Source organism: Heterocephalus glaber, unplaced genomic scaffold, assembly GCF_053883595.1.
Source record: "Heterocephalus glaber isolate CG9 unplaced genomic scaffold, H.glaber_assembly_v1.0 deba00001479, whole genome shotgun sequence".
NCBI lineage: Eukaryota > Metazoa > Chordata > Mammalia > Rodentia > Bathyergidae > Heterocephalus > Heterocephalus glaber.
In genome coordinates, this window is record NW_028258316.1 from 7,455,702 (window position 1) to 7,482,895 (window position 27,194).

Here is a 27,194-nt window from a genome sequence, read left to right on the forward strand (position 1 = left end):
CAAGGTTGAACCCAAGGTTGGGGCAAGCAGGGTACTTGGTGAGTTCGTGGCTGGCTTGGAATACACAGCAAGACACTGCCTTAAAAATAATAAGAACTGGTTCTGGTGGTGCCTGACTGTAATCCCAACACTCAGGAGGCTGAGGCAGAAAGATCACCTGAGTCCGAGGCCAGCCTGAACCACCTAGCAAGGCCCTGCTTCAATAATATAATAGAGGAGTGGGAATCGTATTTGCTTCTCATTTCACACAAGGCCATAGGGGTGGTATTGGGCCAGTGCTGGGAACAGGGGCCTGACTCCTCAGGGCTCTTTCCCTGGGGCTGCTGCAGGCAGGGAGGATCCTGCAGCCTCCCGCACTCTGTGGCCACCTAGATGAAAAGTCAGGGACCTGATCCCTGTGACTGGGCCTGGAGAATGGCAGGGCAGCCTGAGGGTGCCGAGGGGCAAGCCCAGGCCCGGCTTCCTCCCCCAGTACCTCCCACGCCAGCCTCAAAGGTGCTGAGTCCGTTTGTTTCCTCACCACCACCAGGGGGCGCAAGAGTCTGAGAAACCCAACAGAGATGAAAATAGGCCTGGTGCTGCCCCTTGTGGCCACTTCCAGAACGACTCACAGCAAGAGGGGTTGGGGGGCAGCCTGTGGGGAGGGTCCTGGCTCCCCGGCGTTTGCTGTAATCTAACCCGGTGTGTTAGTGAATACACACCTGTGGTTCAAGCCCCAAGGCGGCTGAGACAAGAGAATCCCAATATCAAGGCCAGGCTGGGCTATATAGTGACTTCAAGGCCGACCTGAATTACATAGTAAGACCCTGTCTCAAAAATATACAAATAAAAAGCATTTGACAAAATCCAGCACCCATTCATGATAAAAACCCTACAGAAAATTGGAATAGAAGGTCTTTATCTCAACCTGATTAAGGCTATCTATGAAAAACCAACAGCCAACATCATACTAAATGGTCAAAAAACTGAAAACTTTCACACTAAAATCAGGAACAAGACAAGGATGCCCACTATCACCACTCCTATTCAATATAGTTCTGGAAACATTAGCCACAGCAATTAGAAAAGAGAAAGAAATAAAAGGAATAAAGATAGGAAAGGAAGAAGTGAAACTGTCATTATTTGCTGATGATATGATACTTTACATAGAAGACCCAAAAAACTCCGCCAAAAAACTTCTAGACTTAATTGACAGATTCAGTAGAGTAGCTGGATACAAGGTCAACACTCAAAAAACAATAGCCTTCTTGTACACAAATAACAGACTCACTGAGAGAGAAATTAGGGAAACAATGCCTTTTACAATAGCATCCAAAAAAATGAAATGTCTAGGAATCAATCGAACAAAAGAAGCAAAAGACCTCTACACTGAAAACTACAGCACTCTGAAAAAAGAGATCGAAGAGGATACAAGAAAATGGAAAGACATCCCTTGCTCCTGGGTAGGAAGAACCAATATAGTAAAAATGGCCATACTTCCAAAACTACTATATAGATTCAATGCAATGCCAATTGAAATTCCAACAATGTACTTCACAGAACTAGAGAAAACAATCCAAAAATTCATTTGGAACCATAAGAGGCCTAGAATAGCTAAAGTAATTCTAAGCAACAGAGACATGGCTGAGGGCATCACAATCTCCAACTTGAAACTATACTACAAAGCTACTGTGGTAAAAACAGCATGGTACTGACAAAGAAACAGACCTGAGGATCAGTGGAATAGATTAGAAGACGCAGAAACAACTCCAGACATGCTCAGCCACCTCATCTTTGACAAAGGAGCCAACCACCATCATTGGAGGAAAGATAGCCTATTTAATAAATGGTGTTGGAAAAACTGGATTTCAACCTTCCAAAGATTGAAACTAGACCCATACCTATCACCATGCACTAAACTAAGATCAAAGTGGATTAAAGATATAAATGTTAAGACAGAAACACTAAACTTGCTGGAAGATAAGTTAGGTAGAACTCTTGAAGACATTGGCATAGGAAAAGACTTCATGAACAAAACCTCAGCAGCACGGGAACTAGCAGAAAGAATCAACAATTGGGATATCATCTTATTAAAAAGCTTCCGCACTGCAAAAGAAACCACCAACAGAGCTAACAGACAACCTACAATATGGGAAAAAAATTTTAGCAGCTGTACCTCAGACAAAGGACTACTATCTAGAATATATAAAGAATTGAAAAAAATCAGACCCCCCAAATTCAAAGACCCAATTCAAAAATGGGCATCTGAAATGAACAGACATTTCTCAGACAAGGAAGTAAAAGCAGCAAACAAATATATGAAAAAATGTTCAACATCACTCATCATTCGAGAGATGCAGATGAAAACAATACTGAGATTCCACCTCGTCCCAGAAAGAATGGCTGCTATCAAGAAATCAACAAATAACAAATGCTGGCAGGGTTGTGGGGAGAAAGGAATCCTTCTCCATTGCTGGCAGGAGTGCAGACTGGTGCAACCACTGTGGAAGTCAATATGGAGATACCTCAAAAAACTAGGACTAGAGGTCCCATTGGACCCAGCTATTCCCGGGCTGGATATCTTCCCAAAAGAATTAAAAGAATCATACCACAGTGATATATGTGCACCCATGTTCATAGCGGCAGTTTGTAATAGCGAAAGCTTGGAAGCACCCCAAGTGCCCATCAACTGGAAACTGGATAAAGAAAATGTGATTTTTTTATAAAATGGAGTACTACTCAGCCATAAAGAATGAAAAACTAGAGTCATTTATAGCTAAATGGATGCATATCGAGGCCATACTCTTAAGTGAAATAAATAGGACACATGTGTAAATACCGAATAGTTTCACTAGTGTGAGAAACTGGTAGTGTAAACAAGGTTTAAAATGATTATAATGAATAATTGATAATTTGAAATAGGAAAAAAGGTCCAAAGACGAAGGAGTGAAGGGAGGGGAAGAGGAAAGGAAAAGAGGGAAAGGAAAACTATGAGAAAAGAAAAAAAAAAAGGAAATGAAATCTATGTAAGTAGGGAAGGGCGGAGGGTGTGAAGGGCGCACAGGTAATGGGGGAAAAAAATAAGAACCAAGATACATCATGTACAGGTACAAACACCCAATGATAAATGTAAATGAATTGTATACCTAAAGTGTACCAATAAAAGAACTAAATATATATATATATACAAATAATAAAATGAAAGTTCCAGTTTGATAATGCAAGTAATGGACATTTATTGTACTTAGAAACTGTAGATAAGAAATAAGATAATACAAATATTTCTTGGTGCCACTGTTAACATTTTGGACATACAGCCTTCTAGGTTGTGTTTTACGTGGCCTACATAAGAGGGCACACAGACACGGTAACACATTGACTGTATGATAAGTGTACATACAGGGCCCATTTTGTGGCAGTAGCTGTTCAGGACACTTCACAGATATGACCTCATTCGTCCCAACAACATTCCTATAAGGTTGGCACCCACTTTCCCATTTAGAAAACAGGCATCAGAAAGGTTAGTAACTCACCTGGTGAGGCAGAGTTTGTAAGTGCTGGGGGCAGGATTTGAATCCAGATCTCCTGGCTTCAGTTTATGGTCTTTTCTCCTGTTCTGGGGACCAAACCAGGGCCTTGTGCAAGCCCCACTGTGGAGCTGCCCCAGCCCTAGAGTGTGGAGTCAGGGGTAACGCTTCCTCGTCAGTGCTAATGATGCTAATGACGCAGTGCTAGTGAGGAGCACACTCCACACTCCGAAATGTGACTGTCGCCTACCTTACCCAGCGCGATGGGCCGAGCATGCGCACACGTCTGTAAGTCCAGCATTCGGGAGGCTGAGGCAGGATCACCGCAATGGAGGCCAGACTGGGCTACACTGTGAGTTCAAGGCCAGTCTGAACTACGTAGTGAGACCCTGTCTCAAAAAACCAAAACAAAGACAGGCAGAGTTTTGATGGGTGGGAGGCTTTGACGGGAACAGTGCCAGTGGTGGGCCACGGCAGGCTAAATAGTGGCCCCCATCCAGGTCTTGATCCCTGTCACCTTTGAATGCTACCGCTTCCGCGGTGGAGGGAAAGTCAGGTGTGAGATGGGAGATCCCCAGGAGTGGTCCAGCGTCCTTAGGGAGGCCGAGGCAGCTCGGCTCCGGAGCGGGCAGGTGGCACTGCGCATGCGCAACAGCTGGATGGGCAGGAAGCAGTCACAGCCGCGAAGCCTCGCGATGTGGCTGAAGAGGTGGACCGGATTCTCCCAGGGGCTCCGAAGGGTTCGCTCGCTCTGGCACCCTGCTGCCTGCTGGGGAACTGGTTTTAGCCTCCTGACTCCCAGCACCGGAGGAGACAGGGTCAGCGTGGCCCTGAGTCGCTGAGTCTATGGCCGCGGAGCGGTGGACATGAACCCCGGGGCCGTCGGCACACGTGGTCGGGGGCTTGGTGACCCTGGGACCGGAGACCTGGGGCACGCCCGGGCCTCTCCAGCCTGAGTTTACCCCCGTGGGCCTCCCACCCTGCCCTGGGCGCCCTCTGCAGCCACCTGCAACTGCCACACCAGGCTGTGCAGCCTTTGGGAGCAGGGGAAAGGTCCACGGCGTGGCCAGGCCCTGCTCAGGTCGCCTCTTCCTCACCTTTCCCCTACTTCCATCAGCCCGGCCTGGTGAGATCCGGATGGCAGCCGCGGCCACGCAAGGACAGGGCGGGGCACTGCACTGCCCTGGTTACCTTTGTCCACTCCCAACATGGCCCTCTGCCCTCAGGGCGGTACGTGAGGTCCCGTGTCCCACACGCATTGTTGTCCTAAGATAAGGTCTCTAAGTACCCCAGGCCTCAAACTCACAGTGATCCTCCTGCCTTAGCCTCCCTGGTACTGAGACCACAGGCATGTGCCACCAAGCCTGCTGCCGGTGCTCAGTCTCTTGGGGGAGGAAATGGAGATGCAGCAATGCAGAAAGCTGGCCCAGGCCAGGCCAAGTTGGAGGTGAAACCCCGGCAGCCTCAGAGAAACACTGGGGTGGTAACAATTTGCTAGGTGCTGTTCCAGGCTCCAGGCCCCGGGAACAACAGAGAGCAAGAGAGCCCTGTCCTCAGCCGGGAGGGAGCAGAGGAGGAACTGCGGAGTGACAGTGAACAGTCCCGTGGATGGGGACAAACGGGAAGAGGTGGCACAGGTGGAGACGGGGCTGAATTCCAAGGGAAAGCCTCCCAGGGGTGACTCACAATAACAATGCACAGAGGGGGCTGGGCGGGATGACGCCCTACAGCAAGCCCAGCACTCTAAGAGGCTGAAGCAGGAGGGTCGTAAGTTTGACCAAAGCCTGGGCAATTTAGCAAGACTGTTTCAAAATCAAAAATGAAAAGGGGCTGGGGATGTGGCTCAGTGGGAAGAGTCTGGGCTCAATCCTAGTACTAGAAAGAAAAAGAAAGGGGGAAGGAAGAAAGAGGACAGGGCTGGAGGAGCTGGGGTTCACAGGAGGCGGCCTGGTGAGGGTCTGCACCCCCAAAGTGTCCCCAGAGTCCGACGCAGCTTCGGCGCTGGAGAAGCCCGGCCTCCTGCCCACGCAGAACTGAGGCTGAGGCTGGGTTGGGACCAGGCCAGGCCCAGCAACCACAGTGCCAGACCTGGGCTGGGAAGGACTTCTGCCATCGGCCTGGCAATGAGCACCAGAAACCATGGCACATGGGTGTCAGCCACACCCTCGGGTGGCCTCCAGCCACAGAAATTCCTTCCCACACAGCTGGAGGCCTGTGGCCCAAGTCAAGGTGCAGGCCAGGTGGCCTCTCGGCGGGTGGTGGCTGCCGGCAGCATCCCTGCTATGCCCTGGCTTGGACGCGGCCACTGCTCTCTGACTCCTCCTCCCTGTCCTGTCTCCTCCCTGTGCATGTCTCACTAAGTCACCAAGTTGCCCAGGCTGGGCTCAAACTTGATCTTCCTGCCTCAGCCTCCCAAAGTGCTGGGATCACAGGTGTGTGCCACCGTGCCCAGCTGTGCTCTTATAAAGACACCAAACATCGGATTTGGGGCCCCTCTGTACCAGTGTGGCCTCCTGCTCAGTGGATTACATCTGTGATGACCCTGTTTCCAAATAAAGCTACATTCCTGGGCTCCAGTCGGACACACATTCTGGGGAACACTACTGAGCCCAGAACAAGGGGCCGTGCCAGCTCCATACCAGGGCAGGGGCCACACACACACACACACACACACACACACACACACCTGGCTGCATGCTGGAGCCCCACAGCTGCTTCCTGCCATCTGCTCCAGCCCAGGTCCCTGGGGCCTGGGGCCATCAGAACACTGGGGTGTGGAACATTCATTTAAGGGACATTTTGTTGGGATGCTGTACACCGGGCACTCAGACTCTGGAAGTGAGTGCGAACATTTCCTGCCCCAAGGCCTTCCCCTCTTCTAGGGACAGACAGAAAGCAAATAAAGAATGTCAGGGATAGGAGGACTGTGGTCCCAGTGCTTAGGAGCCTGAGGCAGGAGGATCACTAGAGCCCCAGAGTTCAAAACCAAGCTGGGTAACATCTCAAGACCCTGTCTCAAAAAAAGCCAAAAGGCGGAGATGATGCACTTGACAGGGCCATGCCAGGGAGAGCAGGCCGGGCTGGCTTTGGGCTGGGGACAGAGTCCATGCACCCATGGTGAGCAGGAGGCAAAGGCCTGGCAGGTGTGGGCCGGGGCCCAGGCAGCTCATGGGGCCCCAGGGGCCAGAGTCAGGTTTCGTGGGGGCTGAAGCCTGTATCTTGAAGGCTTTACTAAAAAGTCAGGCGTGGTGGTGCCTGTCGCCAGTCTGGGCGGCAGAGCGAGCCGCTGTCCCAGTAAAGGGAAGTGGGGGAGGGAGAACACGTAAAGCTAGGAGTGCGGTGAACACTGGTTACGGAGGAAAGCAAACCCAGAACCCCGGCCGGGGACACGCAGGCCGCTGGGCATCGGACCCCTCAGGATGTGTCTCCCTGCTCTCAGGAGGCCCAGCCCTGGCAGGCCAGGTAGGGGGCTGAAAACAAGCTCCTCCACTTCCTACAAATGCACCTCTGGTCTTGGGTGAGCGGACCCCTGGCTCTCCATGAGCTGCAAGAGGGACTTTTGTCTCCGAGTGAGAAGGGGATCCTGAATGGTTATCCCCATGTGGGACTGGGGATCGAACCCAGGACCTTGGCACTGAGCTACATCCCCAGGCAATTTTTTTTTTTAGATGCATTGGCAAAGTTGCCCAGGCTGGGCTTGAAGTGATCCTCCTGCCTCAGCCTTCCTGACTGTGTGTCCATTTCTAACTGGGCTGTCTTCCTGAATTCTAAGAGTCATGGTGCTCTGAGTGTTAGGCAGCTTTTGGCTGCTGCAACCTGAAGAAATCAGCTTAGAGGAGGAGAGATCTGTTTGGGTCACGGTGTTGGCCATGGCTGGCAGGTTCCGTTGCTGTGGCCCTGAGGAAGAATGCACTGGATCAAAGCTGCTCATCACAGTCTCAGTGAGGTCTTCAGCCCGTTAGGCCCGGCCTCCTACTAAGCCCATTAGGCTAATGAACTTCTCAGTAGGCTAATCTACCCGGTGAGGTTAGAGCTCTCAGGATCCAGTCACCTCCTAAAGATCCCATTAGCTCTTGCTGGGCGTGGTGGCACACACCCGTCCAGCACTCTGGAGACTGAGGCAGGAGGATCTCGGAAAGCTTGAGGCCAGTCTGGGGTACACAGTGAGTTCAAGACCAGCCTGCATGACATAGAGAGATCCCATCTCAAAACAACCAAAAGAAGAAAGGAATCTTGCTGGAGGCTACTCAAAGATGGCTTTAAGCAGGAAGATCAAATCAGGAGGGCTGAGGAAGGACTCACAGCACTGGGGACACCTCACCAGAGCACCCCAAATCTAACCCACCCTTGTTCAAGAGGGAGCACTTGCCCAAACCAACAGGCAGTGGCTGCCAGGCACTGGTGACAAAAATGGATTCATTTCCTAGCGTGTTCCAGTGGTTACAATGGGGTAGCAACTTGATTGGCTTTGGGATCCACCCCAGGGATTGGTGGAGGGCACCTTGGGGTACATCTAGGTGGTCACGGGGGCATGGCCTTGGGGTCTATGTCTGGTCCCTGGCCCCATCCTCTAGGGTGCTGCTGCCCTGCTCGTCTTCCTGGCTACCATGAATTAAGCAGCTTAAACTGACCACACCCTTCCACCATGCTGTCCCTGCCTTAGACCATGGACTGAAGCCCTCAAAACCATGAGCCTCTCCTCTTTTGGGCGGTGGGTGCCAGGTACTGGGTCACAGCAACAGGAAGGCTGACGAATACACACAAATGTTCCCAACCTCCCAACCCCAGAGAAGACACCCTGGCTTCATGAAAATCAGCTCTGAAACAACTTTATTAGCAGGCTGTTTTAAATGACAACTTCCGACCAATTCTTTAACTTGCTTGTTGACAAATTCCAGTTACAACTATGTTTCTATATAATGATTTTTTTGCATTGATCTTTGCATCCTATTAAGAGTTTCCTCATCAGGTCATCCTACGGTCATGGAGGTGCCACTGTCAAGTGGCCAGGTGACCAGCATTATCAAGCGAGGGCAGCTGCAAGCCAGGAGGGAGCCCACTTCACAGATGGAGGCAGGGGACTCACCCCAAATTCACAGTGAGAGGCAACTCGCTGCCTTGTCATTCAAAAAGGGTGAAACAAAGAAATCCCCCTTCCAGGGCTCCGTCTTCCCCATCAAGCCCTGAGATCTCAACTTCCTGGGGGCCAGACGCACCCCAGGACTCCTTCCCCTCTGTCAGGACCCCCTTTTTTTCTTCTCCGTCCCATCCCAAGAGGAATTTCTTTGGACAGACACACAGTGTGGGTGGGGAGGGTCACACCTTGTCCCCTCCTCCCTCTGCTCTCCCCACCCCCACCCCACCGGGTGGCAATGGAAAGGTACGATCAACCATAAACATAAATATGAATAAAAAAGGAACTCGAAAGTGACAGGCTATTAATTAAACAAATCTATAAAAATAGGACATAACTCTGTTCAAATAAATACAAAATAAATAGGCTCCAAGCAGTGTGATACGCTGCATCAGTGGAATGTGAGGCTGGTCCCACTTGGCCCATGGGACTGGGCCCAACCTTGGGCGACAGAGTCGGCCTGTCACCCCTCCACGCCTCCTCGCCAGAAGCACAGGGCAGGCACAGCCGTCCAGCTCGTCCTGGGAAAGAACCCTTTTCCCAGCGACACGTGATTAAGGCCTTCAATACCTTTCACTCCTCACCAGGCCACACCGGTGGTGACACAAACTCTGCGTTTGCCCGAACACTGGACCCTGTGCTGCCGTCACGCCGCGGAGTGGGAACGGTGAGTTTGGTTCTGCGCTGGTGCCGGTCCCGATAGTCCCGGGCCATGCCGGCAGCAGAGGCCCTCTGGGCTCCAGGCCCAGCACCAGCCTCCCCCAAAGCCATGCGCCACAATGCCAGGCAGCCAGCGCCAAGGGCACAAGCCCAGCCAGTGCCCCGCTAGTGGGCTCTGCAGCCAGCATGGGCTCCAACACGAGCCCGAGGTGTGAGCAAGGCCCCCTCCTTCCCGCACCTGCCTCAGTGTGTGCTGCAGCGGGAGGTGGCATCGCCTGTCACTGTCCACTGGGGACACAAGGAGGGGCATGAGCAGCCAGTGCCCTCCTTCTGCTACAGCAAATTGGAGGATGGGGTGCACAGTGGGCACAGGGAGGCCCAGCCAGCTGGAGGGGGCCAAGGTGGAAGAACTAAGCCCTCCTCCAAGCTCGCTATTTGCCAGGCACTGCAGGGAACATCCTGTCTCTAGGCCCGTGAGCCCGGGACCTGCTGACCCTGGACCCTGAGCCAATCCCCACGGGTCTTCCCTGGAAAGGGCGCTGGGTCTGCCGGGCCAGCAGGACAAGTCCCAGGGCCGCCAGGCGCCCCCACCCTCCCCCACGGTGCGTCCGGTTTCATCGCTTGGCTCTGGTCATCTTAGTGTTGGCACATTCACAGAATGAGATGGCTCCACACCCCGGCCGGCCGGGATCGCCAGTCCGCCGCCCGCCCTCCCGTCACCGCGACTGCACCCCCAGGGTGATCTTCAGGTTCTCGTACACCACGTAGCTGATGCTCACAGCAGGGATCACCTTCATGAAGTTGGGGGCAAGCCCCCGGTACAGCCCAAAAGCGCCCTCTGTCCGTAGGATCTGTTTGAAGAGACCGCTCATGGTCACTTCCGGGGCGCCCTCAATGGAGGCTGCAGGTGGAAGGGCACTGGTCAGGCACTGTCTGCCACACCCCCACCCCAGCTGCCCGGCGGATGGGGACTGGCCTGGGACCGCCTCACCTTGCGCCTGCATCCGGGTCCTGACCAGGGCTAGTGGGTAGCTGGCCAGCTGGCCGCAGGTGCTGGAGATGGTGCCGCAGGCCAGGAGCACAAACACACCTGGGTCGGCGCTGTTCACTGCGTAACGCTGCAGCCAGGCGTTCTTGAGTGTCTGGGGGAGAGGGAGGAGGGTGAGCCCCGGATGTGATGTGGGGGGGAGGGGCCACGGTCATTGGATCTGCATCAGAGGCATTTTCCTGTCACGCAGGCGCCACAAGGACACTGACCAGGATACAGCTCAGCAAGGCCCAGCTCCAGGCCTACTGGCCTGGTTTCTGCTGTCACCAGGGACCCCAGGCTAGGACAGCGAGGGCGGGGCTGAGGCTGAGGGAGCACCCCCGCGGCTCCCCCATGAATCTGGGCTGCCAGGGGCAGGGGTGACAATAAGCCCGTGCACAGACAGGCAAGTGCTGTTCCCTGTCCTATCTGTTCCCAGTGGCCCATCAGGGAGGGAGACGATGGTGACCAAGGGACTGGGGTGAGGAGGCGGGGGCTCAGTCAACCCTCCTTGTTCCCGGGGCCTCACCTCGTAGACGGCCAGGTCGATGCCGGCATAGGGGATGATCCCTAGCATATTGGGGATGTAGCCTTTATAGAAGGCGGCCACTCCCTCCCTGGCCAGGATCCTCCGGGCGCAGTCCAGCATGCCCGAGTACTGGCCCGTCTTCCGGAGGGCCATCCGCGTCTTCAGAACCTGCAGGGGGTGGCAGGACCGTGAGCCCGGCCCGCCCCTCCGAGAGCCCCTCTTACGCCCCCCTGGCCCCTGGCCCGGGCAGCCCCTCACCTCCATGGGGTAGATGCTGCTCTGGGCGATGGCCCCAGCCAAGGAGCCTGCCACAAGCCTCTCGTAGATCCTCAGGGTCTCCTGGTCGCTGCCGACCAGCCGCTTGATCTAGACAGGGACAGACAACCAACAGATGTACCCGGAAACCACAGCGCTGTCCCAGCCTCGCCAGTCCCCACAGGGCCCCACCGGTGCTGGCTGAGACCCAGCAACCCTGGTCCATTTTATGCTGCGGCCGAGCTGGGTCAGACTCAGGTCCCCCACCCTGCTGTCCCTTGGGCACAATGACCAGCTCTGGCTTCAGGGACCTCCATCCAGGGGAAGCTCTTCATCAGCCAGTGACCAGCGACTTCCGGAAACTGGGCCCTCACCTGCTCGTATGCCATGAATTTGATGGCCGACTCCGGGGCGATTTTGAGGACATTGATGCCATTGCCCCGCCACAGGGACTTGGCTCCTCCCTCTCGGATCATCTGGGTGAACCCGCCCACAATGCACATGTTGTTGCTGCGGGAGGCGTGGACCTGAGGGAGGGGAGCATGGTCAGCAGAGCCCCGCAGGGCCCTCAGCTGCCAAGAGAGCCAAGAGAGGCGAATTCCCATTAGGTTCAATTAGGTTTTACTGCGCACCTACTGTGTGCCCCAGTGCACTAAATGCACCCACAAGAACTAGTTTTTTTAAAAAAAGCCAGGTGTAGTGGTGCAGGCCTATAATTCCAATACTCTGGGAGTCTGAGTCGGGAGGCTCACATGTGCAACCTCAGCCTGGACAACTTGGCAAGAACCTGTCTCAAAATAAAAAATGCAGGACCAGGGATTCAGCTCAGTGGTTCAGCCACTGCCACGCAAGCGCAAGGACCCGAGTTCCATCCCCGGGACCAAAAATAAATAAATAAATAGATAGATAAATAAATAAATAAATAAATAACACAAAAGGACTGGAGATGTAGCTCTGTGCAAGCCCTGGCTTCGATCCCCAGTACTGCAAAACACAAAAACACAAAAACAAAGCAAAACCAAAAACCTGAGCTTCTCATCAGGAAAATGTTCAAACATACAAAAATAGAATCAACCATGGGCCTCCAGAAACCCATCCTAGCTTCAACAACCATCATGCCAGGGTCAATCAGTTCACTCCAGGTCTGCTTTTAATTTCTCCAACATTCCAGGGATTGTGTGAAAAACAAAATGTTCAAGCCCTTTATGCTCAGGTCTTGGCAGGTGGGGTTGTGCCCAAGGTCATAGAACTGGGAGGGGAGAGGATGATTTTTTTTCTCTTTCTTTCTTTCTCTCTTTCTCCTCTCTCTCCCTCTCTCTCTCCCTCTCCCTCTCTCTCTCTCCAGGTTTTTTTGAGACAGGGTCTCACTACGCAGCCCAGGCTGGGCTCCAACTTTCCATCTTCCTGCCTCAGCCTCCTGAGTGCTAGGATTACAGGAATGCACCGTAATCCGGGGCGCAATGACGCCTTTTCTGAGCAGTCACAAAAAGTGCTAGACGCAAGCCAGGGGTACAGAGGGTGACGTGTCACTGTTCGGACAGACATCAAAGTCCAACAGAGCGTCCGCGGGCGGTCATCTCACGGGCCAACCTTACATCACACAGGCTTATCTCTGTCCTTCCTACGTGGCGCTGTGGCCTGGAAGGGCCGAGGGTGCTGTTTCCCGGGGCATCCGGACAGGTGAGGCTCTGTCCCACTGTGACGCGCTACGGAAATCAGCGTCTGTCACAGTCCAGACTTCCTCCCCTCACTGGTGCACCATAAGCCGCTGTAAGGTGATGCGTGGCTTACCCACCTCAGCTAAAATTAGACTGGCCATGTACAAAGTCACTGAAGCCTGGATCAGCTGGTGCCCTGATTGGGCAATGACTAATTCACAGAGTTAGAAAAATGGGGGCCAAAGCAGGGCTGCAGCTGAGGGAGGGAAAGTCAACCCACCAGTGACCACAGGGCGAAACCCAGGTAGCCCAGGGCCACCTGCTGCTCACCTGCATGAGCACCTTGAGTCTGTCCAGGGGGGCCGTACAGGTCCTGGACACGGCCCCTGCGCCACCTCCTGCCACCAGGTGTCGCCACCACATGCCCGTCTGCCTCTCCTCCACTGTGAACTCATCCGGGACCGTCAGGTTCTCACCCACATCAAAGATCTGTGAGCAAGAGCAGCAGAGACATCACAGGCTGACTTAGGCCCCTTGGTGCCAAGCTGGTGACAGATGTCACTCTCCACCTTCTTGAAGTGGGCACGCGAGGGACACTGGGTAGGAACCACACACAGGGCAAAGCTCTTAAACCAGCTTATGCGGCATGTCAGTGAGGACTGCCAGGCTGGCCAGGCCGACAAGATCAAGCCCGGGACCAAAGCTCTCTGAAACCCGATGTGTAACCGGACCACACTGGCAGAACACTATGCAAGGCTTCAGCAAAGGGCGGGGAGGGGACACAGCCCGCAGCTGCCCTCTCCCTGGGCGGCATCCAGGCCGGTCCTAGCCTGTGCTGCCCTGACCTGGGCTGTGGGCCAGAGAACCAGGACCAGCTTCTCTGAGCCCAGGAGCTGGCAGCCACCTCGAGTCCAGGAGGGGGAGGCTGCAGAGCAGGGCGACTCAGCCAGGGCTGGAGGCGACACAGCGAGCGTGAAGGGGTCTCAGAGGGGAGGTCAAGCGTGGAACGAGGGCCACAACGTTTCTGGTGTTTTGAGACAAAGGTCTCGGTATCCAGTTTGGGCTGGCCTTGAACTCTGCATAGCCTGGGCTCGCCTCGAACTCACAGCGATCCTCCCCGCTGCTTCAGCCTCCTGAGTGCTGGAATTACAGGCGTGCGCCACCACACCCAGCTGCTATTTGCTACATAGGGAGAGATGACACCAAAAAACAGCCAAGCGTGGGGGCATCCAATAGCTTTCTATGTGTGTGTCCTCCACAGCATCATTTCTTCCCCATCCCCAGGGGGGAGGATCACTGGTCTGGGAGGTCAGGTGCAGCAGGGGAAGGGATGTTCAGAAGGGAACAGGTCACACGTGGGGAAGGGAGGGCACCCGCCAAAGGGACCCTGTGCCCAGGCTGGCGAGGGTGTGGCAAACGGGGCTCTCCAGGGCTGGCAGAGGGACAGGGACGAGGTGACAGATGTGGGGCAGAGGATGCCATAAAGGTGCCCAGGCCGGGAGGTGGCCTCACCGTGGAATGCTTCCAGTACAGGATGATCTCGGGGATGTTCTCCACGGGGTGCAGGAGGTGGTAGTCCCGCCACTCGTTCCAGTCGATGGTCATCGTGCCGTTCTTATCCATACTGCAAGAGAGGGGCTTGGTCACCCACGCGTGATGGCAGCCCAGCTGCATGGTGCCCCTCTGGTTGAGCTGAGAACAGGTGCCCCGGCCACAGAGGGAGCCTCGGAAGGCACCTGTGGTCCCCGGAGAAAAGCTACCCCACCTTGCACAAGACAGGGATATATACACTGGCCCCCCAGAACTCCACTTTTGGGGTGCTTTTTTGCTTTTAGTTTTTTAGGACTTTTGAGATACGGCATTCCAGGCTGGCCTTGAACTCACTGTGTAGCCCAGGCTGGCCTCACTTGTGGTAATCCTCCTGCCTCAGCCTGAGTGCTGGGCTTACAAGTGTGCACCACCATGCCCAGCTTAGAACCCCATTCTTATCAGGCAGAGAAGTCAGGAAGGGAGGCAGTTGAGGGGGGGGCGCATACTTACTAGGTGACAGGGCCCCAGAAATGGCCCGTCCGTATTCTGACAGACAAACAAAGGAGGATGCGGAGGAGAGAGGAGAAACACAGATAAGTGCCTGGCAGAGGTTAGTGAAGCAAGCACACAACACACACGGACAGCAGGTGTAGCACAGTGCGAGGACAGGCCCTGCAGCGATGGCCCAAGGAGCAGGTCCAGGGCCACTTCCCTGTGACCCACAGGCACCCAGGCCTCGGGAGTTTGGAAAGGCTCAGCCAGGAAGGACGGCAGTGCCTGGGGCTTTTCGGGAGGGTTCCCTGGCAGCCTTGCCCCATGAGCTTCTCATGGGCTGCAGTGAGGGGGCAGTCTGGACGCTGGGAGTGGGGAGGCGGCGGCCCCGACAGAGGGCCACACGTGGTGCAAGCCCCTTCTCAACCATGCACAGAAAGTGTTCTGGACAGACTGCAATGACTTGAAATCCTCCCAATTAGTCTTTTTCTTGTTTTGTTGGTTTTTTTGAGACAGGGTCTCATTATGTAGTCCAGGCTGACCTTGAACTCACTAAGTAGCCCGGACTGGCCTCCAACTCATGGTGATCCTCCTGCCTCAGCCTCCCAAGTGCTGGGATTACAGGCATGTGTCACCACGCTGGGCTTTACCCCCAGCTAATCCTTTCCCTTCCTGGGTCACCAAGGAATGGGCCTAATTCCCTAATTCCAGGAGATCTGTGACTCTTCCAAGGGGTGCTGGCCTGCAGAGCGGGGGAGAGCTGGCCTCAGGGTGGGGCTCCTTATTTATTGTCCTTTGCAACCGTGCAAAGGCCCAGTTCAGAGAGGGGTCCACACAGCGAGCAGCACCAAGGGTTAGTCCCAGAGCTTCTCCTTTATACATGCAGCCTGGGCCTGTCAGGCGCGAACCTCTTGAGGATCTTTTCCGCCTGCTGTTCCGAGATCTTGACTCCCAGGTCCCGAAGGGACTGCATGATCTCCTGGGCATCGATTCGTCCTGCAACGGCAAAGGGCTTGCCGTGAGCCAGGCCGGGCATGTGCAGAAGCCCGAGGTGGGCTGGCCGGGGCTCTGAGGTCAAACTCACCATCATTCTTCTTGTCCAAACTCTTGAACACCAGCCTCAGCTTCTTCTCGTGGTCTTGGAGGTAGTGCACAAACTCTTCGAAGTCCAACTGCCCATCGAGGTCCTTGTCACCAGCCTGCACGATTTTCTAGAAAGCAGAAGTGAGGTTTTGTGTTTTGGCTCACGCTCCAGCCTGGCCCTGTCCCCGGTGGGCCCCTTCCCCAGGAAGCCACTACATTCATCTGTGAACAAAGGTCACCCGATGACCCGAGATGCCTCTGTCCTATTCCCACAGCTGCCAGGGCAAGTCACCCACATGCCAGAGCCACCACTTAGGTCAAGGCCCAGCCCAGAGCTCCAGCCCAGGTCCCTCCCAGTTCTCAGCAATGAGGTGAGAGGAGCCAGGAGGAGCCTTGAGACAGAGGCCAGCGGGGCTGCCCAGCACTTGTTCCTTCCAAGAGATCCCAAGACCAGCTTGTCACATGGCCCGGTCAGCTGCTTGGCTCCCCCGCAGCCTGTCCCCATGCTCCTGGCGGGAAGGTGGGACGGCCTTGGAATCAGGTTCCCTCAGGAGCCCTGCTGGGTGCTCTTTCTGTCCCCCATAGTGGCACTGGCCCCAGAACAAGTCGGTGGCCAGGGTGAAGGTACGGGGCAATGCCCACTTGGCAGAAACGCTGCCAGGAACACTGATGGCTCCAGGGGGTGCAAGAGCCAAGGAAACTATTCTTGGGCCTGTGCTTGATGCCACAGCCAGTCGAGAGGCCCAAGGGTGCCTGGTGATAAAACCAACCCCAGCCTTCCCAACCAGGCACTGCACACCGGGGCAGCTCAACTCATCCTGGTTTAGTGACCCAAGAAGGCTTTGAGGGACTGTTCCTTCCTCCACCAGAATCCCAGTGCTTGGGAGGCTGGAGCAGGAGGAAAGCCTGCAAGTTTGAGATCAGCCTAGGATACATAGTGAGTTCAAGGCCAAGGCCAGCCTGAACTACATAGCAAGATCCTGTCTCAAAAAAACCAAACAACCCTACATTCTGTGGTTCCAAAGCTCTGCTCCATCCTCTGGAGCTCAGTCCTCTCCTCACGGGAAGCAACCCTTTCCCGAGCACTTGCTGGGCACCAGAGTCCCAGCCGAATGCCTTTCAGGATTCTCTCATGCAGCTCTAGGGCCTAACATTGCCCCTGTGAGAGCAGGAGACAGGCCTCAGAGAGGCCGAGTGTCCACGGGAGATCGCACAGCCACGAGTGGTGGGCAGGGAGTCCGGCCAGGCCTGTTAGACGCCTGAGCCCCTCCCCACAGATCCTCTGCCACCCTACAGAGTAATCTCAAGGAAATGGGGGACACTGGTGAGTCACCCCAACTTAGCAACACCCTGGATGGAGAACCACGAGTCTCCTAAGGAGAATGACTGTAGTCTCTCTCTGTCCCACCCGGAAACCCACTGACTAACACAAACCAAAGCGGGTTTCAGTCTTTGGGCAGGTGGGCTTGGAAGTCCACAGTTTCCCTCCCAGACCACCCCCTGGACCACCCAGGGTGCTGAGGCCTGGCGGAGGCCCTGTGACCTCACTTGATCGGTCATGTGGGGTGCGGCTGGAATGTGGGGCAGACGTGGGCACATATTTTATCTGCTATCTGGGGTTACTTAACTTCCTGCCAACACTTATGCTCTCCATCCAGACGGATGCAAATCACACAACAACAGGCCGTCACTGCAGATTCCTACAGGAGTGGAAGCCCCTTGCGGAGGTCCCCAGGCTGCGGTGACCAGGGCACAGTGCACCTTACTGGGCTGGACGCCCCAAGATGCGGACCTCCCCGACCACGTCCATCGCAGCCACCTTCAGAGTGCTCTCCAAGAGCTCGTGAGCCCAGTTTGCGCATCACCCCTCCCCCAGTGACTCCGTAGAACCCCACCCTTCCCTAGAAGTCACGTGAAAACCTGTCGTTCCCCTGCCAGACCGCCCGGGAAAAAACTCCACATTTCAGACATTCCTTCTCCTGTGCAGGGCCCAGTCACTCCTGCACAGCCTCTAATGCCGCTCAGCCAGTCACTCAACAAACACCCCGCACACCCGGCACCGCTCACCGCTCCGCTCCGCACTGACCTGCTTCCACTGGAGGTAGGTAGAGAACTCCTGCGAAGGGATAAAGACGCTGAGTTTGAAGATGGATTTGAGCTCAGTGGGAAGTCCCTTGGACTCAAAGTACTGAAACTCGGTCTGGGTCTCCCCGATGAGCGGCACATACAGGCACAGGCTGAGCATGCCGCCAACGGAGCCGGCGCCGCGGCCGCGCGGGAGCTCAGTGCGGGCAGCGTCAGGACAGGGAACGGAACGCTGCCTCCCGGGAACCACCCGCAAGATATACCGGCCTCAGCCCTGCCCTTTTACTCAAAAAAAATCCACCCACTGTAGGGGAGCCGGCAGCCAATAAGCGCGGCCCCCGGCAGCCCGTGGCATCAGGTTGCTCAAGAGCTGTGAGCAAAGAGCAGGACTGACGTCACTGCCGCGTGCAGTGAGCTCTCGGAATGGAGCGGCCGCAGCAGGTTCTGCCCTGCCTCCTGGTACTCTGTGCCCAAACTAACCTTACCCCCTGGCTGCCAGCCCCTCCCCCCGGCAAACAGCCCACAGTCTGTTTCATACAAGGTCCCCAAATGCGTCACATAATGCAATGGTTTTCTGCTGTTGGTAAATCATTCCCAGCACAAAAGATCAGAGGATGAGCTGTACGGTGCTGCACACCTGTAACCCCAGCTATGCAGGAGGCTGAGGCAGGATGATCGCCAAGACTGTAGCAACTCAGTGTGCGCCTGTCTCAAAAGGAAATGAAAAAGGCTGGGATTGAAGAAAAATCAGGGGATGTGGAGCACCTGAATCTATGACGGCTGAAAATGGACCACTGTGCCCTGAGAGAGCCCCCCCCCCCCGCTGTCCTAGAACATGGACTGCACCATGGACCACTCATCCTGCAGGGGTTCCTGGCTGGCCTGGCCTTCCGCCTGGTACCTGCCTCAGGGCCCCCAGCCCTGCACAGCCCACGCGCATCTGGCACCTAACGCCTTGCTGGCCACTCTCAAAACATACAGGAACCACCCCATGGCTCGTGGGCTTCCTTCGGAGTCCCGGTCACCCAGGACTGGGCATGATGGGGCTGGCGGGGGGGGCACTATGGGGTGCAGAACCTGCACCTACTCAGTATGGTCATAGCTTCCTGGGCTGCAACACTACAGCTCAATACAGATGCCTTTTTAATTGAAATTAAGTAAAATTAAGTGAAATTAAAAACTCAGCCTGGCCACCTGGCAGGTGCTCAATAGCCACACTTGCATAATAATAGCAATAATGTCCACTGGGAGTTTCAGGCAGCCCACCCCGGAAACAACCCTTTAGGCAGCAACAGAGAACATCTCAGGGCTGAAAGGCCTGGTTGCCGAGGACAAGGACAGTCCTCCCGGTGCGGCCTGCGTCCCCCTTTCCTTCCCAGCAGACTGTGGAGGAAGAGCTCTCGTCAGTCACCCAGAGAAGAGAACAGGCTCGTCCCACCCTCACTCCTTCACCTGTGCACCTCTTCCTAAGAGGGACTGAATCTTCTGCTGCCGGAGAGGATAAAAAGGGTAGTTACCGGGCCGGGGATTCAGCTCAGTGGTTTCACCGCCTGCCTCGCAAGTGCAAGGACCCGAGTTCAATCCCTGGTACCAAAAAAAAAGGTAGTTACCACTTGGGAGCAACTACATGAGAAGGACCTGTCAACTCAGCAAAGCTTTTTAAGAAGCTCTGAAGAGGTTTCCAGAATAAAATGCTGGTGCTCATACAAGACCCTGGAAGACAGAGGTCATAAGCAGCCAAGAGGATGCTGGCCCCCCTCAGAGACCTGGCGAGGACGTAAAAGCCGCCCAAGGCCGATCTTGCATGGAAGCTCCAATTATCCAGGCAGACTGCCCAAAGAGAATACTTCGTTCTGGGGCTATTTACCCCACCCCCCATAGGGTCTTGCTATGTAGTCCAGGCTGGTCTTGAACTCACTCTGTAGCCCAGGAGGGCCTTGAACTTGCAGCAATCCTCCTGCCTCAGCCTCCTGAGTGCTCCAAGAACAGGCCTGTGATACCACCCTTGGCTCTGGGGCTATTTTAACACACATTTTCTCTCTAGTGCTGGGGTCCTTGAAAACAGAAGGCTATTGGTTTGGACCTCTGGGTCTCTTTTCCAGGTACTAACCTCTTGCCTGGATCACAGCAAGGGGCTTCACTAGTAGTTTCTGAATCCATGAACAGGCTCATCTGGCCTCTGGAGGCCCCAAGAAGCAGACACAGGGCCACCTTCCACAAGGATACAAGGCAGTATTGTTTATTTTAAAGGAAGTCCACATTAAGAAAAACAAAAAGCCAGGCGTGGTGACACACACCTGCAATCCCAGCACTTGGGAGGCTGAGGCAGGAGGATGGCCATGAGCTCAAGGTCAGCCTGGGCTACACAGTGAGTTCAAGGCCAGCTTGAACTATACAGCAAAATCCCATCTCAAAAAGCCAAAAAAAAAATGTTTTTTTAAGTGACACAGATCTGTTGAAATGTCCTATTTAGGGAAGACTCCAGTTATTCCAATACAAAATAGCTAATATTTCGCCTGGATAAATTACTCAACTAGAGATCTTCATTTCCTAATAAAGTACTATACACAATTTTGTTAGGCAAAACTGTATCTCAGAAGAGATGTGAAGGGGCCGGGGATTTAGCTCAGTGGTTTCGCCGCCTGCTGTCCAAGCACAAGGACCCAAGTTCGATCCCCCGTACCAAAAAAAAAGAAGAAGAAGAGATGTGAAAAAAATACTAAGTGAAACCTAGCCAGGTGTAGTGACACACACCTTGAAATCCAGCACTTGGGCCGCTGAGGCAGGAGAATCACCAAGAGTTAAAGGCCAGCCTGGAGTACACTGTGAGACACTGTCTTAAAAAAAAATATATATATATATGAATGAAGGAATGAAATCTATGCTCTCTATTATAAGGGGAAATTATTAAGTATTATCAAATAGGAGCAACTGTTTCCTAAACAAAGAAAAAGTGAACTGTTCTTTTTTTTCTTTTGGTACCAAGGATCGAAATCAGGTCCTTGCGCTTGGGCAGGAACTGTTCTTGATTGCAACAATGCTCACACCAACAGTTTCAGGAAGCCTGGAAAAGCTCTCTGAAATGTTCGGCATGTGCCTGCCAACACACTATCTTACAATGCTAGCATCAGTCCTAGGCCAGCACTTGCGTTTTTGTTTTTGCCACTGTGCCTGAGACCCACAGAATGCCGTCACTGGGTAAAACTACACTGATGTTTGCTTACTTATTTAATCTACCCATCCCCTTGCATTTTGCAGGTATTTCAGAACTCCACCTTCACACAGAGCTGGGATGCTTCCTCTGGGGGTGCCCAGAGTCCCCAGCAAACGGGGGGGCCCACCCGGGCTGGGGGTCAGCACCCCCTTAACCTCCAAGCCCTGGAGAGATGACCTGTGTTGCCATCAGAGGCAGGACTCAGGCTCACAGCCAGGCCGGGCTCTTGTTACAACATTCGATTGAAAGCACCCAAAACCAGCACTGCCACGGGACACTGCAGAGTCCAGTTCCCAGAGAAGCAGATACACCTCCCACTGGAGGGAGGCAAGATGTGGGAAACGGGTAACTTGAGCAAGGTTAGCCTTAGCTAAAAACCAGCAGCAGCCATCTCTGGGTCACAGCTTCTGACCGCGTCTGCAGTGACACAAGGTGGGGACAGCAAGCTCGGCCGGGCTCCTGTTCCAGTCCTGACATGGTGCACGGCTCTCAGCGCCGGACTGCGCATGTTCTTCTCCACTCTCTTTATTCTAGTTCTCGACCCAGGTCTATTTGTTTCCACTCTTCTGATGTTCACTGCCTATGCCTAGCATTCAGAAACAATGACAGGGCACCGTGTCCCTCAGAACTTAGTGGCATCAGGTTTCCTCTCATCTGTAAAGGAGCAAGTTCTCCCACGAGCATCTTCCCAGGCAGATCAGCTTTCCTTATCCTACCACAAAACCACCACCCAAGCAGGTACTTCCCGTTAGGGTCGGAATACAATGAGTAAGAACAAGGTAGGTCCAACGCCCTGAAGCTGTAGCACTAGGTGAGAAAATCTCTCCCCCCCCCCCATGACTCAATGCAAGCCAGAAACATTAGTCTGTGAAGGAGCCTTGCAAGCCCCACCCACCCTCAAGGCTCCCTAACCTCATTGGCTACTGTGGCTGCACTGTCATTTGATGACCAGGTTGCCATGACAGCCCACAGTATAGCCAGTTTCCAATGAGACCTGCCTACACTTGGCAATTATACACACAATGAGCGAAATTCTCCGAGCTACTGAGATCTCAGGATCGGCAAGCTCCAGTACCACGAGGGAACCTCCCACTCCAGGCTAAATGGCTCCCTTCCCCAGCTGCAGATTAACTTCGGAAAGCCGAAGATAAAGGGGAAAACTGGCGCGGTTCCGAGAATAAAAGCCTCTGGGAACCTGACTCACAGAGAGGCAGATCGACACGGGGGAAGTGGGCGCAAAACAGAGAAGGGCTGCTGCACACTGGGCAGCCTGAGAAGCCAGGGAGCTTCTCCCCCAGGTTTCCAAGAACTCTGGAGGCCTCTTCCTGAGGAGGGGTCAGACCAGCCTCAGGGACAGCATCTCCCACACACTCACAATGCACAAACGCTGCGGCTATTCACTGCTTCCTTTACCCCTTCCAGGGGGTCTACACTGCTCACCGGGCGCTCTCCCTCCTTCAAACCAAACTAGCTGCTCGGTCTCCCTCTCGGCGCCCCACCCCCACACAACCAGCCACCCGAGGCTCCTTGTGGGAACTGAGCCAGGAGGTGTGGGTCCCTCGGTTCTGCAGGCCAGCAACTAGGCTGTTCAGAACAGAAAGTCCCACCCAAGGCCACCCCCGGGGGAAGCTGGCAAAGGGTGCCTGTGGGAGCCTGGGAAACAGAGCAGTTATTTTTTTTTTTTTAAGTGCTTTTAAAAAGGCAGCCGGCTAATCCAGGCCACAAGGCAAGCAGGGCTGTAGATAAAAGTTCCTCAGAAAAACTAGCCCAACTGCCATGTCTGATGGTGTCTAGGGCAGGCAGAAGAAACAAAGTGACACTCAGAGCACACTGAGTGTGCAAATCTCAGATTCAACAGAGACCCTGATGCACACAAACACCCCGTCACACTCAGGGTTCTCATCAGTGTTAATACTCTCACACTCTCACACTGCTTCTAAAGTTGTCACAGGAAAAATCGCTCTCTAGCAAAGAGATGCTCATTTATTTCTTAAATGTAAGAGTTGTATCTGGGGCATTTTGAATGAGCCAAAAACAGGGTAGACAGAATCTCTGTCCCTCTTGAGGAAGGAGAAAAGATTCAAAATAACCAAAGCTTGAGAACCGTTCTATCCTGAGTGCTCAATGAGTTCTGTTCAAGCTGCTCTTACGGGAACGGAAGGCAGGAGAGGGAAACGTTCCAGAAGACCTGGGAGTCAATCTCTGCTTCACCAGCCTTTAATTGCTTACTCCGGAGCAAAAAGCGCTGAACCTTTCTGCACCTCAGTTCTTCAAACCAGAGTACTGTGGCTCCCCTTGGCTCTTAGGAGGCCCAGATTTGACAACCATGCTCGGGGTCACAAGGGACAAACAGACCTGGAACTCAGCTGACCCCAGGTAGGACTCCATCTTCCCTTAGGACCCAAAGGTAAAGGGAGTCCCACTGAGGGCAAGAGGAATGTAACCTTCACGATGCCCACAAAAACTGTCCCCAACCCCCGAGCCATTAGGTTTCATTTCCACAGCGCCCTGTTTCCCTCCGGACCCGCCCTCTCCGAGACTGCACTTTAGTCTGTCCCTTACTTTCAAAGGGCTTTCTACCAGCAAATTGACAAGCCCTAAGGCAAACCTATTGAAGTCACCCTTCATTTTTTATCAGCGGCACCCAGGGAGGAAGAAAGCTTTCACAGTGGCCTTGGGAGATTCAGGCTGAATCAGCGCTTCTGTTCATTGCCTACCACATCCCTGACCCCTACTACCAAACGGATTTTTTTAAATAACTCCCCCCTTTCTCCTCACACCCCAGCTTTTTTTCTCAGGGGAAAAAAACCGATCCCAGACCAGCCCCTCCGGGTGCCGTTACCTTAGGAAACTGCTCTGCCGGTCCGACCACCAGCAAGATGGTGGGTCTCTTTTCTGGGACCTCGGCCCTTCCGTCCTGTTTACCCAGGAAACTTGACATCTGGTCTCCCTGGGGGCCTCTCACTCCGTGATCGGAGCCCTCTCTGCTGTCTTGGCACCCAGCCCTGGGGAGGAAGCCAGACAGAAAATGCCACAGCACCTGCAGCATCCCGGAGTCCTCCCGCCGTCGCTGATGGTGACCGCTGGCTTTGGAGGGCTGTGACCACAATCTCAAGGGTCTCCGATGGCACAGTTGCCTGGGCGACCGGCCCGGGGAGCGCTCAGGCTGGGAGCTCTGCATGCAAGGGCTGTTTCCTGCTGTTTCAAATTCGCTCACACTGCTGTCGTGCCTGGCCTGAGAAGTAGCTGGCTCTGAGAGCCTCTGGCTGCGGGTAAGAAAGACTGCAGCGGGCTTCTTCAATAAGAACGCACTTGTGCAAGTGGCCGGTGAGCAAAGGTTTGACTTTCTTGTTTTTTAAAGGAAAACGCGATATCCAAGCAGACGTCTCCAGGGGCAGAAGCAACTTGGAGCTCCCAGTCATTCAGCTGTCCTCACTTATCACCCAGCGCAGCGTGCAGCATCCAGTCTGCATTCCCACTGCAGCAGGGCCCAGCCAATCCGCTGCGCCGACAATACCAAGTTCCTCATCCCCGGCCACACAAGCTCTCCAATCGCAGGCCGCGATTGCTGCCCGCAGCCCCGGGGAGTCCGCAGGGAGGTGCAGACCCAGCTCCAGATAGGCTCAGCTGGCAGAACCCGAAGGAGCCAGCTCCTTGCTGTGGCAACTTCCTGTTCCCTACTGGTGTGGCTTCCAGGATGGCGGTCACCAAGTTTAACAGCAGTGATCAACAGCCCTTGGCAACACCTTTTTGTTGTTGTTTTATGAGACAGGGTATTGCTATATATTCCTGGCTGCCTTGAACTCACTGGGTACCTCACGCCGGGTTTGAACTCACGGTGACCCTCCTGCCTCAGCTTCCTGAGTGATGGGATTACAGGTGGGCGCCATCACACCCAGCTCTATTGGCAACACTTTCTCTAAAGCAGCGACACTCCCTGGAGCCATTGTCCAGTTTCCCCCGACCAGTGCATAGCAGAACACCTGCCATATCGTCGCTCCATCTCTCGTGTCTCCCTCTAGACTGCCAGCTGCTTGGGGACAGGGACCAACTAACAGAGAACTCTCCCCCAGCTCCTTAGAACCGGGCACAGGTGGGCTCCACAGGTCCAACTGAGTAAATAACGCTACTGCCCAAAAATAAGACCGGCTCTTATGTAATTTTTGCTCCAAGATACAATAGGGCTTATTTTCAGGGGATGTCTTATTTTTTTCAAGTGAAACCATTTATATTTTTTCATGTATTCATGTACAAAAGTCTACATTTATTCTAGTGCGGTCCTGTCATCTTCCTCAGGAACACGGTCACAACTCTTCAAGCCCTTTGTCTACTCGGCCTGAATTGCTTGCGACTCCATTTCCCCCAGAACCATTGGTCCCAGTCTCCCTGGTCCAGCGACAGAGCTCTCCTTAAATGAGCACTTCTGGCCCATGCAGCCGGCCCTGCATGGGAACACAGCTGTCAGTGATTTTATCCCTGGAATTCTGCACCTGAGCCATGACCTCTTGCAGGCCGGCCTTCACAAAGTTTCCATTAAATCAAGTGTTAATTGAAGACTTATGAGACAGGAGTGGCAATAAAAATGGTGAGAGTTAAGAATGATGGTCCAAGGGTGGGGGATGTAGCTCAGTAGCGCCGCACCTGCCAGGCAGGCAGGCACAAGGTCCTAAGTTCGATCCCCAGGACGGGGCGGAGGGGGGGGAATGATAGTCCACACAAAAGCAACGAAAAATTGTAGGCACCAAAGTTCCAAAAATGTTTATTTCACACAGGTGCATGAAATACATCCATTACAACACCTGTAGTATTAAATTATGAAGATTCATATTAGACACAACCAAGTGCACACGTTATTCATGTGTTGTGTGTGTACTCGGGTCAGTAATTTGCCAGTAAGTCTCTGTTCATCTGTTTATATAGGCCTTTACCGCCGGGGATTTAGCTCAGTGGTTTCACTGCTTGCTGCACAAGCGCAAGGACCCGAGTTGTTCGATCCCCGGTACAAAAAAAAAATATATATATATATATATATAAAAATATATATATGTATATATATGTATGTGTATATATATATGTATATATATGTATGTATATATGTATGTATATATATGTATGTGTGTATATATATGTATGTATGTGTGTATATATATATATATATATATATGTATGTATATATACAGGCCTTTACCTCTCCTCCAAAGGCGCCCACCTGGGTATTTTACTAATACTTATTATAATTATCATTTATTTTCAGTATTAATGTCAATAATATTTATATTTAATTATATTATCATTTCATAATTTCACACATCTGTTCCAAAAGATATATAAATGCACCTGTCTGGCTGATGGATCTTAACTGAGGTTTATTTTGGGGATAGGGTTACTTATCTCAGAAGTATCCTGAAAAACCATGGTAGGGCTCATTTTCTGGTTAGGTCTGATTTTCAGGAAAATACAGTAATAAGTTCAAGGCCAGCCTGAACTACATAGCAAGATCCTATCAAAAAAAAAAAAGGAAAAAAAAAGCACAAGGTTGTTTCTAAGTTTTATACCTCTGAAAAATATGGTAAATTTAAGAGAGTTCGGGCAGGAAAGGCATTGGGAGAAAGGCAGATGGGAGATTTATTATCACCCAAGATTCTTTCCCATCCTGTGAAACTAAGCCACAGGCTTGTGTGACCCAGACACATGCAAATAAAACAATCATTTAAAAGGCAGCACAAGACCAAGAAGCTAGACAGTCAGCACTGAGTCTCCTAATGCCTGCCTGAAAGCAGAGGGAGCCTGTGTCCACCAGCCTCTCCCTGGATGAACAGAACAAACCTATCTGGAAGCAGTTTTGTGTGCTGGTGAGCTGCAAAATCTTTGGAACCAAGTTTCCAGCCCAAACTCCAGCTGACTTCCTAGCTGTGTGATCTCAGTTAAGCTAACTTAGTCTCTGCACATGAACTTTTTTTTTTTTTTTGAAATAGGGTCTCGCTATGTAGTTTAGGCTGGGCTTGAACTCATTATGTAGTG

The 27,194-nt window shown here is 53.3% G+C and overlaps 1 protein-coding gene across 15 annotated transcripts in view; it reads right to left on the bottom strand.

The window, feature by feature from the left end:
• Positions 1 to 8,319: 8,319 nt before the first annotated feature.
• The window catches only part of Slc25a25 (solute carrier family 25 member 25), a 34,037-nt gene continuing 15,162 nt past the window's right edge, over positions 8,320 to 27,194 (bottom strand). For 2 of the 15 annotated variants that reach the window (XM_087183138.1, XM_004849279.3), the window contains exons 2-10: positions 15,876 to 16,002; positions 15,700 to 15,787; positions 14,282 to 14,393; positions 13,100 to 13,258; positions 11,486 to 11,638; positions 11,115 to 11,222; positions 10,857 to 11,024; positions 10,292 to 10,442; positions 8,320 to 10,201 (exon numbers count right to left, since the gene is read on the bottom strand). In XM_087183138.1, coding sequence (XP_087039264.1) covers positions 10,017 to 10,201; positions 10,292 to 10,442; positions 10,857 to 11,024; positions 11,115 to 11,222; positions 11,486 to 11,638; positions 13,100 to 13,258; positions 14,282 to 14,393; positions 15,700 to 15,787; positions 15,876 to 16,002 — 1,251 coding nt within the window. In that variant the 3' untranslated portion in view covers positions 8,320 to 10,016. Of the gene's footprint in view, positions 10,202 to 10,291; positions 10,443 to 10,856; positions 11,223 to 11,485; positions 11,639 to 13,099; positions 13,259 to 14,281; positions 14,394 to 14,809; positions 14,846 to 15,699; positions 15,788 to 15,875; positions 16,003 to 17,960; positions 18,231 to 24,015; positions 24,629 to 27,194 lie in introns of those variants that run through there. The other 13 variants (XM_087183133.1, XM_087183137.1, XM_004849273.4 and 10 more) reach the window with 13 other exon arrangements.